This window comes from Mustelus asterias, chromosome 25, assembly GCF_964213995.1.
Source record: "Mustelus asterias chromosome 25, sMusAst1.hap1.1, whole genome shotgun sequence".
NCBI classification, from domain to species: Eukaryota; Metazoa; Chordata; class Chondrichthyes; order Carcharhiniformes; family Triakidae; genus Mustelus; species Mustelus asterias.
The window spans coordinates 20006622-20026113 of NC_135825.1; the positions used below are offsets into that span (position 1 = coordinate 20006622).

The 19492-nt window shown below is 42.6% G+C and overlaps 1 protein-coding gene across 1 annotated transcript; it reads right to left on the bottom strand.

Annotated features, from left to right (window-relative positions):
* Positions 1 to 7133: 7133 nt before the first annotated feature.
* Positions 7134 to 19095, bottom strand: LOC144479255 (CMRF35-like molecule 8). The gene is made up of 6 exons (XM_078197926.1): positions 19048 to 19095; positions 17947 to 18276; positions 13034 to 13088; positions 9709 to 9821; positions 8956 to 9013; positions 7134 to 7246 (listed from the first exon to the last, which is right to left on the bottom strand). The coding sequence occupies exons 1-5, from the start codon at positions 19085 to 19087 to the stop codon at positions 8991 to 8993; spliced, it is 561 nt and encodes a 186-aa protein (XP_078054052.1). The 5' UTR covers positions 19088 to 19095; the 3' UTR covers positions 7134 to 7246; positions 8956 to 8990.
* Positions 19096 to 19492: the final 397 nt, after the last annotated feature.

Sequence of the window (19492 nt, forward strand, 5' to 3'; positions counted from 1 at the left end):
TCCTATGTTCCTGATGGTGGGTGTGTCCAGAACCAGGGGTCACAGTCTGAGGGACACCCCCACCCCCCATGACAGAGATGAAGAGAAATTTCTTCACCCGGACAGTGGTCAGCCTATGGATTTTGCTGCCACAGAAAGTCGTGGAGGCCAAAACATTGAATGTTTTCAAGAAGCAGCTGGATATAGCACTTGGGGCAAAGGGGATTAAAGGATGTTGGGGGGAAGGTGGGATCAGGCTATTGATGATCAAGGCTATGATCGCAATGAATGACAGAGCAGGCTCAAAGGGCCGAATGGCCTCCTCCTGCTTTCCTATTCAATGTTTCTGTGTTGCTGTATTGTTTCCTTATGAGCATCAGAACAAGTTGTAAAACTTATCAAATGCCAAAGAATTGGCATGTACCAAAATGTGAGGCCCCCTTTGAGCTTGAGGCCCAAGCTAAATGGCCCTTCTGGCTCCCCCTCTGAATGCCTCTGTCCAGGGATGGTGATGGTGGTGTCTGGGACAGTACCTGTAAGGTGTGATTCTGTCAGTATGATTATGTCAGGCTGTTGCTTGACTAGTCTGTGAGCCAGCTCTCCCAGTTTTGGCACAAGTCCCCAGATGTTAGCAAGGGTTGGGTTTCTCTTTTCCGGTGCCTTGGTCGATGTCAGGTGGACCATCCGGTTTCATTCCTTTTTGCAGACCTCATGGTAGTTTGTTACTATTGAGGGTTTTTTTTAGGCTATTTCAGAAGCCATTTATGAGTCAACCATATTGCTGCAGGTCTGGAGTCACATGTAGGCCAGACCCTGAGGAGACAGTAGATTTCTTTCCTTAAAGCCCATATGGGAGCAATGGTTTCATGGTCGTCATTAGACTTTTCATCCCAGAGTTTTTTATTGAATTCAAATTCCACCACCTGTTGTGCTAGAATCATAGAATCTCTACAATGCAGACGGAGGCCATTCCGCCCATCGAGTCTTGATACACATTGCTGTCTCATGTTGAAACAGGAAGAATGGCGTGGGTTTCGTTTTACCACATTGATTCGAGACTGATGGGTATCTTTTTATTACGATTTCATGTCTGGTCCTGTGTTATTCGACAATTCCAGTTTTCTTCCATGGAGTTCCCAGTTATTGATCGGGGAGGCACAGTGCAGAGGCTGGATGGAGGGAATTGCTTCCGGGTGTTTCCTGGTCACTGGTCTTGACTATAGACATCAGGCAATTGAATCAAGTTGGCCTACATTATTAAATCTGCCTGATCCCTTTGATCATCTTTATATATCAAATTATGCTGAGGAGAGTCTTAATTATTTCCAACATCTAACTTGCATTCAGCAGTCATTATCTGCGATACACTTTCATCAACTTGATGGGTTTTGGAAACACAGGGATGAATTTTACAGCCCCACCTTGGGTGTGTTAGAAGATAGTAAGAGTTTTAACAACACCAGGTTAAAGTCCAACAGGTTTATTTGGTAGCAAATACCATAAGCTTTCGGAGCGCTGCTCCTTCGTCAGATGGAGTGGAAACGTGCTCTCAAACAGTGCACAGAGACACAAAATCAAGTTACAGAATACTGATTAGAATGCGAATCCCTACAGCCAGCCAGGTCTTAAAGATACAGACAATGTGGGTGGAGGGAGCATTAAGCACAGGTTAAAGAGATGTGTATTGTCTCCAGACAGGACAGCCTGCAAGTCCAGGAGGCAAGCTGTGGGGGTTACTGATAATGTGACATAAATCCAACATCCCGGTTTAGGCTGTCCTCATGTGTGCGGAACTTGGCTATCAGTTTCTGCTCAGCAACTCTGCGCTGTCGTGTGTCGTGAAGGCCACCTTGGAGAACGCTTACCTGAAGATCAGAGGCTGAATGTCCGTGACTGCTGAAGTACTCCCCCACAGGAAGAGAACAGTCTTGCCTGGTGATTGTCGAGCGGTGTTCATTCATCCGTTGTCGTAGCGTCTGCATGGTTTCCCCAATGTACCATGCCTCAGGACATCCTTTCCTGCAGCGTATCAGGTAGACAACGTTGGCCGAGTTGTAAGAGTAGGTACCGTGTACCTGGTAGATGGTGTTCTCACGTGAGATGATGGCATCCGTGTCGATGATCCGGCACGTCTTGCAGAGGTTGCTGTGGCAGGGTTGTGTGGTGTCGTGGTCACTGTTCTCCTGAAGGCTGGGTAGTTTGCTGCATCGATGATACATCGATGATATTTTCTTCCTTTGGAGTCATGGTGAGCAATCACTGAAACAACTATATGATGACATCAACAAGTTCTATCCCACCATCAGACTCACCATGGACTACTCTCCGGAATCGGTTGCATTCTTGGACACACGCATCTCCATTAAGGACGGTCACCTCAGCACCTCACTGTACCGCAAGCCCACGGATAACCTCACGATGCTCCACTTCTCCAGCTTCCACCCTAAACACGTTAAAGAAGCCATCCCCTACGGACAAGCCCTCCGTATACACAGGATCTGCTCGGATGAGGAGGATCGCAACAGACACCTCCAGACGCTGAAAGATGCCCTCATAAGAACAGGATATGGCGCTCGACTCATCAATCAACAGTTCCGACGTGCCACAGCGAAAAACCGCACCGACCTCCTCAGAAGACAAACACGGGACACGGTGGACAGAGTACCCTTCATCGTCCAGTACTTCCCCGGAGCGGAGAAGCTATGGCATCTCCTCCGGAGCCTTCAACATGTCATTGATGAAGACGAACATCTCGCCAAGGCCATCCCCACACCCCCACTTTCTGCCTTCAAACAACCGCACAACCTCAAACAGACTATTGTCCGCAGCAAACTACCCAGCCTTCAGGAGAACAGTGACCATGAAACCACACAACCCTGCCACAGCAACCTCTGCAAGACGTGCCGGATCATCGACACGGATGCCATCATCTCACGTGAGAACACCATCTACCAGGTACACGGTACCTACTCTTGCAACTCGGCCAACGTTGTCTACCTGATACGCTGCAGGAAAGGATGTCCCGAGGCATGGTACATTGGGGAAACCATGCAGACGCTGCGACAACGGATGAATGAACACCGCTCGACAATCACCAGGCAAGACTGTTCTCTTCCTGTGGGGGAGCACTTCAGCAGTCACGGGCATTCGGCCTCTAATCTTCAGGTAAGCGTTCTCCAAGGTGGCCTTCACGACACACGACAGCACAAAGTCGCTGAGCAGAAACTGATAGCCAAGTTCCGCACACATGAGGACAGCCTAAACCGGGATGTTGGATTTATGTCACATTACCAGTAACCCCCACAGCTTGCCTCCTGGACTTGCAGGCTGTCTTGTCTGGAGACAATACACATCTCTTTAACCTGTGCTTAATGCTCCCTCCACCCACATTGTCTGTATCTTTAAGACCTGGCTGGCTGTAGGGATTCGCATTCTAATCAGTATTCTGTAACTTGATTTTGTGTCTCTGTGCACTGTTTGAGAGCACGTTTCCACTCCATCTGACGAAGGAGCAGCGCTCCGAAAGCTTATGGTATTTGCTACCAAATAAACCTGTTGGACTTTAACCTGGTGTTGTTAAAACTCTTACTGTGTTCACCCCAGTCCAACGCCGGCATCTCCACATCAAGTATTAGAAGATGACAGAGGAGGGTCACCACCTGCTGTCCAACCCCAACCTGTCCTCTATATTATCGACAATGGCGGGGAGGGGGTGATGCAAGTATATCCTTCCGGTAAGGAGTCTATAACCATGCACAGTACTTTAGATGTGGTCTCATCAATATGCTGTACAGTTGTTTCAAGACTTCCCTACTCATATACTCCACCACCACCTCCCCTGCAGCAAAGGTCTATATACCATTACCTTCTTAATTATCTGCAGGACCTGTCGGGTAACCTTTTGTGATTCATTTCTAAGGACATCTAGAGCCCTTTGAACCATAGCATTCTTCAATCTCTTTCAATTTAAATAATATTCTGCTTTTCCAGTCTTCCTGCCAAATTGGACAACCTCATATTTTTCTACATTCTACTCCATCTGCCAAATTTTCTGCCACTCACTTAACCTATCGGTATCCCTTTGCTGACCCTGTATCCTCCACACAACTTGATTTTCTACCTAAATTTGTATCATCAGAAAATGTGGCTACAATACAATCGATCCCTTCATCCAAGTCATTAATGTAGATCACAACTAGTGGAACCCCAGTACTGATCCATGGTGCACTGCACTCAACACAGTTCACCCACCTGAAAATGACCCATATATCCCGACTCTGTGCTCCCTGCTAGTTAGTCGATCCAGTGACAATACCGTTACGCCACTGCCTCCCTTATCTGGGACAGGGAATTTTCATTTTGGAATTTTAGGATTGGAATTGAAAAACCCCCTCAAAATCTGCTTTGTGAAACGTCACTGGGGTTGGGCAGAATGGGAAAGTTGATGGAACATATTTATGTCCCTCAGGAATCAAATTCCACCCCTACAGTTGGAGGAATTTCTGAGTTACATTCAAAGAACAAGGCAAAATGCAGCACAGAAACAGGCCCTCGGCTCACCTAGCCTGTGCCGATACGTTGTTTCTATCCCTCTGTTCACCTCCCATTCATGTGTCTATCAGTATACACCTTGAACGTTGCTAATGTGCCTGTTTCCATCATCTCCACTGACAGTGCATTCCAGGCACCCACCACCCTTTGTGTGAAACACTTTCCCCTCACGTCTCCCCTAAACTTACCACCTCTCACCTTAAACCTATGCCCTCTTGTAGTTGACTTTTCCACCCTGGGAAAAAGCCTCTGACTATCCACTCTACCTATGCTCTCTTAATTTTGAAGATTTCTATCAGGAAGCCCCCTCAGCCTCCTTCTTTCCAGTGTAAATAATCAAGTTTATCCAACCTCTCCTCATACCTAAAACCCTCCAGACCAGGCAACATCCTGGTAAACCTTCTTTGCACCCTCTCCAAAGCATCCATTCTTCTAAGAGCTTATCATCAATATCTGTAACATGATAGCAACAAGTAATGGCTCTAGGTTCCCTGTATTCTACAAGAACTTGAGACAATATAGCAAATTTAACATGGTAAAATATCCCAAAGTGCTTCATAGAGACATTAAATGAAAGACACCAAGCCAGAAAACGAGATACTCGACTTGATGACGAAAACCTTGGTCTAAGTGGCCATTGCATTTGTTTCTGTTAAGGTTACAGTCTTATTATTATTTTTCATCCTTTCATAACCAATGGACAGAAAATATTGTACCTAAACTTTCAAGTATTATTGTGTATCTTCTGTTTACTTGTCAATGATCTCTTTATGTAAGTCTAAATTATAATAATCATCTAAATTGGCTAGTGCTCTACATAGTTTAACCAGTGTTCCAGAGTGAGACTGAGTTGTGTTTCTAGTTGGCTCATTCAGTGTAGTTCAGTGTAACCTACTTGTTACATCAAACAATTCCTCAGATATATGTGTCTGATGATAGGAGTTGTGTTTGATTGCTTACACTATAGCCCCATCTACTGACAATTTATATTATAACATGTAAGTGAAGTTTTCATTGATTAGATTGAAGTCTGATACAAAATCACTAGAGGAGAACTTACATTTAAATCAGTGCCCAATAGCAGTCTGCTTTTACTGAACTTTTACTGCCTCTGCTTACATTTCAGTATAGGAAATGATTATTAGGAGGAACGAAAGGAGATTCATAATGAACAGAAGTGGGATTACGCACAGTGTAGGAATTGTTTTGTTTTTTGCTCAATGTATTCATCTCATCACAGGGAGCACAGTGGGTTAAAGAAAAGACCTGACATCACACCTAAGGATGGATTATAAATCTAACCTTGCCAGTGCTGGCGGCATCATTTTAACAACTAGCCAAGTGCAGCACAAGCACAATAGGCCTGCTTTGGAATTTTATCATTCTAGGTACATGAGGGGGAAAGGAATAGTAGGATTTACTGACTGGGTCAGATGAAAGGGTGAGTGTTGCGTAAACACAGGCCTACACCAGTTGGTGTACACCTGCACAGACTCTGATTGTTGCCATTTGTGGAACCGTGTTTTGTGCAAATTGACTGCCACGTTTCTTAAATCGCAACCGTGACGACATAGACTGCAAAGTACTACGGGACTTTTTTAAAAAATTCATTCGTGGGACATGGGTGTTACTGGCTGGCCAGCATTTATTGCCCATCCCTAGTTGCCCAAGGGCAGTTGAGAGTCAACCACATTGCTGTGGCTTTGGAGTCACAGGTAGGCCAGACTAGGTAAGGACGGCAGACTTCCTTCCCTAAAGGACATGAGAGATGAGTTTTTCCGACAATCGACAATGGTTTCATGGTCATCAGTAGATTCTTAATTCCAGATTTTTTTTTATTGAATTCAAATTCCACCATCTGCCATGGCAGGATTCAAACCCGGGTCCCTAGAACATTAGCTGAGTCTCTGAATTAATAGTCTAGTGATAATACCACTATGCGATCGCCTCCCTGTTTTCTGAGATTTTTGAAAGGTTTTATATAAATGCAGGGCCTGGTTCTCCGATCTTGCTCACAGCTGGGAGTCTCCGGTTCTGCTGCAGTGAACAGAGATTTGGTTGAGCGCTGAATTCTCCATTCTCACTGGCAGTGGTAGCGGGGTGTGAACGGCCAGAGAATTCCGGCTGCAATCTTTCATCCTCTCCAATTCTTGTGTCCTCAGTAATTATTCACCGTTTCCATCTGCTTTACAGTCGTGGACCTGTGGCCCCTGAAGCCAAGATGTTGAGGTGTAACCAATTTGAGGTCCCTTTGGACTTGTCTGTTCAATAGTTTGAGGCTAACTCCATTTTGATAATAGCTTAAGATTTTTAATTTAAGCATAAGTAAAACTTAATATATTTACTCAAGCAGCAGTTTACAATGTACAATACAGAATTATTTTCTTGCTATTATCCTTTGAATATTAGGCAAAGCATATTTCTTAAAACTTTTCACTTACTCTCACCTACATTTCCCTCCCTTTCCCTACTCTTGTCAGAATATTACATTATGTGATATAACTTCTGCATCTACTCTTCTCGACCACTCTGTCATGAATCTAACAAGTGACAATGAATGGTCTTTGAAAGGTAAAGGTTTTAATCCAAAATCTTCACCAAGCTGTGACATTTGATGTCTGCCGACATTTGCAGGTAGGGTCCTAAATTCTTAAAACTGGCGGATCACTTGATGTGCCATCAATATTCAAGCGGTCTGAAAAACCACGGTCCTTTCCTTAAAGAAGAGGAAAACAGAGAATCCATTATTGCAATGCTTAGGATTCCAAAGATCAAATGGACAATTCAAAATTTCCTTCCATCAATTTAGAAACTTAAAATGCAATAATGCCTAATATAATACTTTCCATTCAGTGATGTAAAGATGATTGTGTGGTGAACCTTTTTTAAAAAGCTGTCAGTGGATAGTGTTAACTCCTTTGTTAGGCTAAAATATCGTCGTATTTCTTTTTTTTTAAACCTCCCTGATCAAAACAGAATCAAGTTATATTTTACTTTCTCCCCCCCCCCCCACCCAAGTCTTGGTAATCTTTAAAAGATGCACAATGCTTTTTAATCCTAAAAATCTAATTACAACAGCAGAAATGATTCATATCAGTATTAATTTTAAATATACCATTCCCATCTGGTAAGACAGCGTTTTAGGTTAAACTTCAATTGCTTTCGGACTAAACGTTTTTAAGGAGGTTTCCAACCCAAGATTTTCCTGTACGGCCAAGTTAATTTCACAAAGCAGATTCACGTTAAATGTCCCAACATCCAATTCAAATCATTAAACATTCAAGAAACTTTAATATGTGATGTAATGATATGTAATATGGGGCAGCACGGCGGCACAGTGGTTAGCACTGCTGCCTCACAGCGCCAGGGACCCAGGTTCAATTCCGGCCTCAGGTGACTGTCTGTGTGCAGTTTGTACATTCTCCCCGTATCTGTGTGGGTTTCCTCCAGGTGTTCCAGTTTCCTCCCACACTCCAAAGATGTGTGGGTTAGGTTGATTGCCCATGCTAAATTGACCCTAGTGTCAGGGGGATTAGCAGGGTAAATGTGTGGGGTTACACGAATAGGGCTGAGTGGGATTGTTGTTGGTGCAGACGCAATGGGCCAAATGGCCTCCTTCTGTACTGTAGGGATTCTATCGTCTCATGTCCCAAATGAGGGATCCTTACATTACAAACAACTGAAATATTGGGCTGCAAAATTAACCTTTTATTTATTTGTTCATGGAATGTGGACATCACTGTTTGGGCCAGGATTTATTGCCCACCCCTGAGGGAATTGCTGTGGATCTGGAGTCACATTAAAGCCAGGCCAGATAAGGATGGCCGATTTCCTTCCCTAATGGACATTAGTGAACCAAATGGGTTTTTACAGCAATCGACAATGGTTTCATGTTATTCATTAGACTTCTAATTCCAGATTTGTTTCATATTAAATTCAATATCCACCATCTGCTGCAGTGGGATTTGAACCCAGGTCTCCAAAACATAACCCTGGGGTCCCTGGATTACTAGTAAAGCGACAATACCATTACACCACTGCCTCCCACACTCATTGCCACAAACAATGCTGGAATATGGTATTTGTCTTTGGATTGGTTTTGAACTATCCTGGGTAGCAAGCCGTTGTAAAAACATCAGCCAAACAAAAGATTCATCAAGCCTTGAACCACAATTAATTGCAATTTCTGTACAGAGACAATGCAGAGTATTTTAAGGGGACCAGGATTTCATTTAACAATTGATTCCAAGTTTCTAAACTCAAAACTTAAAATTATTATAGAATCCAGGATCATTTTTAAAATCAGGAATGCTGGAAAACTAGTGTAGAACAATACTTAAGTAACAGTTTGCCACACACAATTTAATAACGCTTGTGAGAAAAATTTGAAATGTAAGATTTCAAACAAGATAAATGGTTACTTACTTGCAGGAGATAATCAATTAACTTATGTCCTTTCTTCAATTACTTTTTGCAGTTTGACCTTAAGGTAATTAAACAATTAAATGAGTTACAAAGTGAAAGTAAATCCACTGTATTAATGTAGGCAATTTTAGACTAATTTACTCTGATGCTAGGTAAAGGCACTGACCAATGTAGAATTAAGTCATAAGGACTGAAGAAATTCTAAGTCTGTGTTGAGTTGGTCGCTTGAAAGAAGGAATGCTAAAATTGGCCATTTGGTAAAGATGGTGAACGATGTGTTGATATCAAATATGCAACGTAACTATCAAAACTCTGAAGGTGCAACCGATACCAACTCTGCTGCCAAACAGAATTAATTTCTCAGAATGTAGGACATTTTGCTGAGGATATATTGCAATTCATAAACAAACAAACTATACAGGTTCCATCAACTTGAGGTTCTGACAATTACAGCTGACCATTACTACACAAACGTGCACAGTCATATATACAGTGGCTCCCGTTTTCCATTTCCCCGCCCAAAATTTACATTCAAGCTTACGTCTATACAGCAAATACCAGTGCCTCTCAGAAAAGAGGAAAGACATCTGAAAAAAAATTGCACTCTGAAATTTCACACTACTGGATAGTCTGTTATACTTCAGCTTGCTCAATGTAGAAGCCCTTTGTTCAACCGTTTGTTAACATATTTCTATTGCACATTTCAAAGTCAATGAAGGATTGCATGCTTGATATCCAGTGACTATAACTCACCATTGCCTCTGTGTTTTTTCAGTAGCAGCACCAAAATAGTGACAGCAACAAGAAGTTTCAAGGTCAAATAAAGGACCACAGCTAAGAAAACAAAGTTCCATTTCATAGGAGGACTGCAAATTAAAAAGTAAGATTTAGAGTTTCTTTGTAAAAGGCATTACCAAAGCGTAGTGTAGAAATATACACAAGTCTATTTCACTCCATATCAAACCTGAAACTGCAGTGCGACAGCAAGCGATGTTGTACATTCTACAAATTGGTGTAAGGACAATGTCTTCTTTGAAGAATGTGGAATTTGGTTGAATTACACACAATATTCAGACAATTCTCAGACAATGTTTCGAAATCACAATTATATTTTTGAAAATGTTTCAAAAAAGTACCTCTGAAGATGAGGACAATCTGCATTTAATAGGATGGCCTTGCAAAGTATGGTTAGATAAAACTATCTTGCCAGTTAATAACATGGGTCATTGTGCTGAAATGTCCTTATGATACTGCCAGACCACATGGCAAATGTTGCAGTCAAGATTTTCACTATCATTGAGAGGTTTTCTCTACATCTATCTATTAGGCAGTGAACATTTATTTTCCTGCTCTATTTCAGGTGTAGACCCTACAGCAGCACTAGCGGATGTTACAAATGAATGGCATTTAAAGGAAAACCCAACAAAAAGGAGTGGAAAGAAATACACACACATACATGTGGATGACACGTGTTTACGTACAAGACAGAAGATAGTCATAAAGCTGGAATAACATGAGAATGAGACAACAGAGTCTTAGAGAGATAAATCATAAATTTATTGGTTAGGGTTCTACAGCCCCCCTCCCACTGCCGGCATTTACCAGTCTTACCAAAAGTGAATGGACTTTTGACTGGGCTGCTGCAATTGCCGGCAGAGTGGGGCCAGAAAATCCAAACCACACATATTTACAAGACACAGAGAACATGTGAATTACTGACGAGATGGAGGTGAGACAGGTAGAAATGGAAGAACAGAAAACAAAGTGGAACTGACCTCAGTAGCCCAGCAGATGTATACAGAAGATTAAACAGTGACTTATTTTTTATTCATTCATGGGATGTGGGCCTTGCTGGCTGACCTGACATTTAGTGCCCATCCCTGGTAACATTAAGTCACATTTAGGCCAGACCAGGTAAGGACGACAGATTTTCTTCCCTAAAGGGCATTAATAAGCTTTTACAACAATTGACAGTGGTGTCATAGTCATCAGTAGATTCTTAATTCCAGATTTTTATTGAGTTCAAATTTCACCATCTGCCATGGGAGGATTCGAACTCGGGTCCCCTGTGTTTCTGGATTACTAGTCCACTGACAATACCATTACACCACCATCTACCCTTGATGGAGGGCTCGCACATCAAGCATACTCATGACCAATCTCCAGAAACACTGCATTGTCAGTACTTCCTGACAGGGAAAGTGGTTAGTTAATGACATGTAAAATTTAGGGCTCCAAGGTGTCGAAATTTCGAATTAAGATTTCTACATTTTGAATCTTTAATTTCTAACACTAGGGTCCTCAGTTGTGCTTGACCTAACAAGGTACGAATAATTAGCATTTATAAATCGAGCATAATTTATTAAGCAAGATTTTATATATACTTAACAGTCCCTCAACTTATTTATTCTCCCAGCTGATTCTGCTTGACCACAATGCTATTTCTGCACCTTCTACTTTCGTTTTAGATATCCAATATCTGAAGTTTTTAAATGATTTTTGCTCATTTTCTGTATTGCCGGTTTGGGTCACTGTCTGTGCTGAGTCTGCACATTCTCCCCGTGTCTGCATGGGTTTTCTCCAGGTGCTCCGGTTTCCGCCCACAGTCCGAAAGATGTGCTGGTTAGGCGCATTGGCCATGCTAAATTCTCCCTCAGTGTACCCGAACAGGCACGGGAGAGTGGCGACTAGGGGATTTTTACAGTAACTTTATTGCAGTGTTAATGTGACACTACTTATGACACTAATAAATAAACTTAAACTTACATTTCACCAAAAATGGCCTTTACATTGCAGCTCACTGATATCAATTAATGCCTAATCATCATGATGTAATTAACAGTGCAGTTTACTATACTCCTGTTAGATACATGCAGAATCAGAAGAAATCCTACAAAATATCATAGAAGTTTAGAACATGGATTGAGAACACCAAAAAGACAAACAAAACAGCAGTCGTCAGAAGGAACGTATTAGAAGAAACTAGAGTGAAGATTGAAGTGGGTGATGTCACACTGGAACAAGTAGATCAGTTTGTTTACTTAGACAAATGATAACAGGAGATGGAAGATACAATGCCAAAGTTAGAAGGAGGTTAGAGATAGCCATGTGTTAACAATAAGAAAATGCAAGCTTATAACAAGGAAAAAACTTGTAAGATGCTATGTTTAACCCACTTGCCTGGCTGCCTCAGAAACCTGAACAATAAATAAATATCGGTGCAAGAGAACATAGGTTTTGAAATATAGATGCCAAGTGGTATCGCAAACATTTTAGTCACACACCTGAAATTGTAAGGAAAAGAATTCTATAAAGTGACATCCAGTTAAGAAAACCTCAGTGTTTCAGCCATTTGCTCAGAGCTGAAAAGGTACAGAGATCTCTTTGAGAGGATAAAGTGGAGCGCAGCAGAGCAAGGGGTCGAGCTAGGTGTTGTGGGATGACGGATGTCACAGGGTGATTGCAGATGAGCTACAGTGGATACAAGAGGATAGTGCAAGACAAGAGTGTGACATACCATGGCAGCAGATCTCTCGGTAGGAGTAGCCACAAACAGGGGGAGAGAGAGGTTAGATAAACTGTAAGCATTTGCCAAATAAGCAATGGCAGATCTATATGGGCGGTACGGTGGCACAATGGTTAGCACTGCTGCCTCACAGCGCCATGGACCCGGGTTCAATTCCGGCCTCGGGTCACTGTGTGGAGTTTGCACATTCTTCCCGTGTCTGCGTGGGTTTCCTCTGGGCGCTCCAGTTTCCTTCCACACTCCAAAGGTGTGCGGGTTAGATTGATTGGCCAAGGTACATTGACCCTAGTATCAGGGGATTCGTAGGGTAAATATGTGGGGTTATGGAAATAGGGCCTGGGTGAGATTGTGGTCGGTGTAGACTCGATGGGCTGAATGGCCACCTTCTGCACTGTAGGGATTCTATGATTCAATGATATGTCACTGTACATGATTCAAGGAACTCTGTTCACTCACATTGTGGAGACAAGTCTAATTGTATTATAATATATCATGTTTAGTATTATCTTTGTTGTTGATTTACTCACCGACCTAAATTGACATAAATCCTACCTTAATGCAGATTTAAGGTTTGTTGTTGTTGGACTTGGTGATGATATCTGAGAGGCTGTTGAAGTAAACAGAGATATTAATATTGATTGCCATGTTACTGATGATATAGCTGAAATCATGGGTACTGAAACTCAGTTATAGATTGCGAAAGGATTTTTGGGCTCTTGGCTGGACATCCTTTAGAGTTCTAAAACACCTGAACCCTGAGGAAAACATTGCTTGATTGACAGCTCTGGTTCTCTGACCTCTACTGTCAATTTCACAATGATATTTACACAGGATTAAGAAGTCCAAGATGCTTGCAGTTTCAGCTATTGAAACTTTAAAGGGTCTCAATGACTGACATTTTTATTGCCATGTGTGGAAATTGAAAAAATAAACAGTCATTCATTGATGAAAGGTTTTTCTTTATACATCCTATTGTCACCATTGGGTTAATTAATGTATAGTGAGTAAATGGGTATGGAAATGTCATCGCTTGACATGGGCATTATGAGGGACCACAGAGGGTGGCTGGGGGCATGAAATGTTATGGATGGCGCATGGGGAATACATGGGAATGGGGGAGTGATGGGGTGAGGGGGCTGAGGAGCCTTTCTCTTTTTATTTTAACTGGGATGAAGCCCCTTTTAAAACAGCTTGCCTCTGCACCCAGGTCAGCTGGCCCGACCCCAGCCTACATCCCCCATCCACCTACTGGCAGTGAAGATTCCACCTTTATGGACACTTTCTCCCCAGATGAGCAGGCCAAGCAAAGAATGTTCCTGACTCCCCTACTCACCTCGGTGATAAAAGTCCAGGCCCAAGTGTCAGATAAGCAGACAGAGACAGCGGGCGTTATATAATCCAGGGGTTTCACCTGTCAGCTGGAGAACTGGTGAAAGATCTTTGATGCCTCCTTTGGCGAAGGTCCACCACATTCATTGCCTCCCAGGCACTGAGGTGGCCAGCGGTGAGCATCCCCATGATCAAAGATCACCTGGGGCAGAAATCCTGCCCCCAAGAGTTGCCAACCAAACAGAGGTTGGTAGTTGTCCATTGTAAGCAGTGCCACGAGGTAAGCACTGGTAGCTGCCAGTAATGCACCCACCCAGGGCCCAGGAGCAGCAAGGAACCCCAGACCTGAGGTGAATGAGTGTAAGGTGGGGGTCATGGGAGGGGCCTAGCATCAGGTGGCTCTCAGCGTCTCCCCGCCAACCAACTTCTTGATGCTGAGTCCTGTGATCAAGCACTGAGTTCCCTTGAGTGAGGAACAACCTCTCCAAGGAACCCATGTTGTGTTTGCTTTTTGGGCTTCCTGTGTGGTGACTGCCCTGCCCTACCCTGCCTGCTGCTGGCTGAATATCAGAAGTGGTGGGAAGAGGCACTTAAATGGACATTAATTGAATTTGAGGGCCTCAATTGGCAGCAGAGGCAGGAAGGGTCGCCAACCAATACCCTCCCACCCAATTAAATGCTTTCTTGTCTCAGGGAGGGTATTAAATTCCACTCTGTGAGGGAGTTGCAAGAGGTGATAGTGAGGAATAGTATAATATCATCATACTGGCAATTTCTGGTTCTTTATATGAAGTTGCCAAAGGGAAGCATGTGGATGAAGAGAGGAAAGGGATAATGAATGAAATCTTCTGGAATTGGCTGTGTCAAAGAGGTCAAAGGAGTGAGTGTGCACCATAATAACAGTCCCAGAGAATATAATTTGTCATTTTGCCTTGTGCTGTTTCAAGAGGAGCTTTAATAAGATGGACACAGAACCATTCATATGACTTGGTTATTTCTTGCAATTTCCTTAAATTTATCCACACACCTTTCCTTCTACCTCCATTTCTACTGTTCACATTAATGGATGCCCAATAGCGAAGTAGTTCCCTTCTTATTACTCAGGTTTAGCTAAATGGTTTCAACGTTGTTCCTTTATCATCCTTAAATTCTAATGCTCTCCCAGGCTGAACCAGACTGCAGCCTAGGTGAACTGTTCAACCCAATTCCGCTTCAGATATCAGGTCATCACTATCCACAGAGATCTCCTTTCACCTCCCCACTGTCACCTAACTCCACCTCAACCTCAGCTCCTTAAACATTGAAATTCTTATACATTCAAGACTCAACTAATCCAAGTCACTCCTTACTGGTCACCAATCTCCATCTTCCATGAATTGTAAAAATTATGTGACACGTTTCCTGTCTCACATAGAATCCAGTTCATTCAACACCTCAATGCTCAATGACTAAAGTTGCTCATTCCCAAAGTTGAAGCCCACCGCAGTCTCACAGCACCCCAAGGCCACAGTCTTCTTGAGCCTTACATCCCTTTACGAACAGGTTAAGCATCTGCCCATTAGATTTTAGACAAATGAGGAGGTAAACAATTTGAAAGATGTAAGATTCTGAGGGGACTTGATGGGTTGGAAACATCTTGACGGGGAGACTGGAACCAGGGAACATGGCTTAAGAACAGGTCCTTCTTTTTAGACAGAGATTAGGAGATTTATTTTTCTATCATTGGGTCATTAGTCCATGGAGAGTCAAGGGCTAGACCATAAGACATAGGAGCAGAATTAGGCCACTCGGCCCATGAAGTCTGCTCCGCCATTCAAACATAGCTGATATTTTTCTCATCCCCATTCTCCTGTCTTTTCCCCATAACCCCTGACCCCCTTATTAATCAAGAACCTATCTATCTCTGTCTTAAAGACACTCAATGATCTGGCCTCCACAGCCTTCTGCGGCAAAGAGTTCCACAGATTCACCACACTCTGGCTGAGGGAATTCCTCCTCATCTCTGTTTTAAAGGATCGTTCCTTTAGCCTGAGATTGTGCCCTCTGGTTCCAGTTTTTCCTACCTGTGGAAACATCCTCTCCACATCCATTCTATTCAGGCCTCGCAGTATCCTGTAAGTTTGAATAAGATCCCCCCTCATCCTTCTAAACTCCAACAAGTACAGACCCAGCATCCTCAACTGTTCCAGGTTGTGGGAGGAGGGGTGGGTTGGGGGGCAGGCAGGAGAATGGGATCAAGCATGATCTTATTAAACGGGGGTAGAGGTTCAAAGGACCGAATAGCCTACTCCTGCTCCTGTGATCTAAAATGTCTGCTCCTCTGATGCCTACTTCCTTTGCATTCCTCTTCCCTTCATCCCATCATGGGCAAAAATTGTCAAAGCACTGAGTCACTCTCCCTCTGAAATTCCATTCTTAGGCCCCTTTGCCATTTTATCCTTCTGTAAACTCTCTGCAAACACCAAGCTTTTGGGCACTCTCTCTCTTCTTTCCTGGCTGGAGTTTCTACGCATCTTGGAATGCTTCAGTGCAATTCTATTGTACTTTAAATATAGGTCAGTGTTGGAGTAGTATTACATAATGTGATCTTTGATGAATACCGCTCCATTCAAAATGTCGTTCCTACTCAAGCTATTGGATTTAACCAGATTTCCATTTCAAATGTAAGAAGATTGAACTATTTTTGACACTGTCATTGTGGATTTTTAGTGATTTTTATGGCACATTACAAAGGAAACACAAGGTCTAGGTGAACATTAATAGCAATATCAAATTTTGTGTGGTAGTCCAGATTTAAGATACTGGCCATATCAGTGTATTTCTAACTATTTTAAATTGCATAAAGATGTCAGCTGAATCTGGAAATTGTTAGAATCATATATTTCAAGACAGAACTTTTTGATTACAAAATGCAGGACATGGCATGGCATGATTTGCGCATTTGGTTCTTATTTTAAGACGGTCATAAGTTCACTTTGGAACTGTCAACAAGCAGGTCTCTTCCGAGTAATCACCTGACCTTTATGGTACTTGAGGAAGATCTGGTTGGTTGTTTTGGAAATGCAATCAGTTTAATTGGTGGGAGAGGAACAAAACTGAAAAGTACACTTGCTGGAAATCACACGAGAGAGAATAAAGACTTTAGTTGTGAACCTTTTGGTTTTGAAGTCAGATTTGTTGGGGAACAAGCTGAGGAATGAAAGCTAACCTAACTGGCTCTCTCGTTCTCTACCTTGCTAAAAGTTATGTGTGACTATTAACTTGTAGCCAAAAAATCCTCATCTGAGTGTAACTGGCTGCATTTGGAGCTGCAAAACTGAGACCAGTTGGTGAGAATTCGAAACCCGACAGTGCAGAAGGAGGCCATTTGGCCCATTGAGACTGCACCAACAACAATCCCACCTAGGCCTTATCCCCGCAACCCCACATATTTACCTCACTAATCCCTCGAACCTACGCATCCCGGGACACTAAGGGGCAATTTAGCGTGGCCAATGTACCTAACCCGCACATCTTTGGCCTGTGGGAGGAAACTGGAGCACCCAGAGGAAAGTCACACAGACACGGGGAGAATGTGCAAACTTCACACAGACAGTGACCCAAGCTGGGAATCGAACCCAGGTCCCTGGAACTGTGAGGCAGCAGTGCTAACCACTGTGCCACCCTAGATGTCCAGATGTCCAGCAGGACCAGTGGCTTGTCTTTACATGAGGAGTTCCAGGTCGACACTAATGAGACCCTACAAATTTTATCCTTTATTTTAACTGTGTGTTAATCAATACTCATTCTGAGTTTATTGAAAGAAACCTGGTTAAAGACATTTCTTTTTTGGGGGTCAGAAGACAAGTATACAATTGGCTATTTTGGTGAGTAAATTGGGTTTCTAAATTAGTGGCATGACCTGCGGACTAGTGGGGCTGGATAATAAACATACTCCTTTCATCCTGGTCATAACAATATCGGTATCGAGATATTTGTGGAACTAACCAAGATCAATAGTTTGCTCACTCCAGATTTACATGCCAGCATGAAACATTTATATGGTGAATAGATAAACCCGTGTTACTATATTATTTTTTACCACGTGTTAGTGTCTGATCTTTTTGCTTATAATGCCGCTGTCATTTGTGCTTTACCTTCCAAGACTTTTAATTCCATCCAGAATGATTCATATTTATACTGAGACAAACGTATTCCACAGCTGTATTGTCCTGCATCTTCCTTTTTCAGTTGCTGCAGGGTTAGAGAAATTATTCTACTACTTCTATCTTCGGTGATGGATACTCTTCCCAAATACAGTTCGTTCACGTATCCATTCGTATCCACAAAGTCAATGCACATGCCGTCTCTCACTTTACACCAACTCTTTGTAAAAGCTTCATCTTCTTGGTCGTATTCCAAGTGTACAGTTACCCTTCCTGCCAGAGTTCCATAGATCACCATCGGTCCTCTTAATTTACAGGAACCTGCTAGTATGTAAATATGGGAACAGGTTTACAACATACAACAGTGGGAAGAGAAAGACGTGTCAGTTAACTTTTCACAAGTGTTACTTCGTACGATAAAGCCTCACAGTGCAAGGGACTAGGGTTCGATTCCCGGCTTGGGTCACTCTCTGTGTGGAGTCTGCACATTCTCCCTGTGTCTGCGTGGGTTTCCTCCGGTTGCTCCGGTTTTCCCCCACAGTCCAAAAGACATGCTGGTTGGATGAATTGGCCATGCTAAGTTCTCCCTCAGTGTACCCAAACAGGTGCTGGTGTGTGGCAACTAGGGGATTTTCACAGTAACTTCATTGCAGTGTTCATGTAAACCTACTTGTGACTAATAAATAAACTTTAAACAATGCCAATCCAACATCATTTCAGCCTTCTAGACTACAGAAAAATTTAAATACAAAGATTACTTTCCGAAACAGTGAGACTCGGTAGTTTTTGTCACATTTTCTGAGGCACCAATCCCTTATGTTTAGGCAAAGCATGGATCGTAGGCTTACTGGGAACATCCGAGTTTGTTTTGCCACCTGAGCTCATATTGAGTTATAAACACAAACGAGGTGAAATTGGAAAAAAATAACTCCTGGTTTTCTCATTGATCACCTAAATGTACAAGCACACTCAAAGCTGAATAATGAGGAAGTTCTAAAAAGTTAAAGTGCAAAACGCTGAAGGCAGCTTGTCTTTCTCTGCTTTGATACTTACTTATATTTACATAGAAAACCAGAATCTTTATTTCCTTACCTGATATGAACATGAATAGCAATATAGCTTTAAAGTCCATATTCTGCCCAAAAGTAACAAACAGCCTTCACTAAGATCCCAGTTTTGGATTGTGAATTTGATTTCTAATATTTGCATTTTGCAATTTCCCGGAATGAGAAATTTTACCAGTTTCTGAGTTATTGCGCACTATGTTGCAACTGCCAGATGTTGGCACATATGTATGTTTTAGATGCCATCCATCTCTTGAAGATTTCTAAATAGTAAAAGACAATAATATGTTGCATTATCATAGAATCCCTACAGTGCAGAAGGAGACTATTTGGCCCATCGAGCCTGCACCGACAGCAATCCCACCCAGGCCCTGTCCCTATAACCCCAAGTATTTGATTTGATTTATTAGTATTAGTATACATGTATTAGTATACAGTGAAAAGTATTGTTTCCTAAGCGCTATACAGACAAA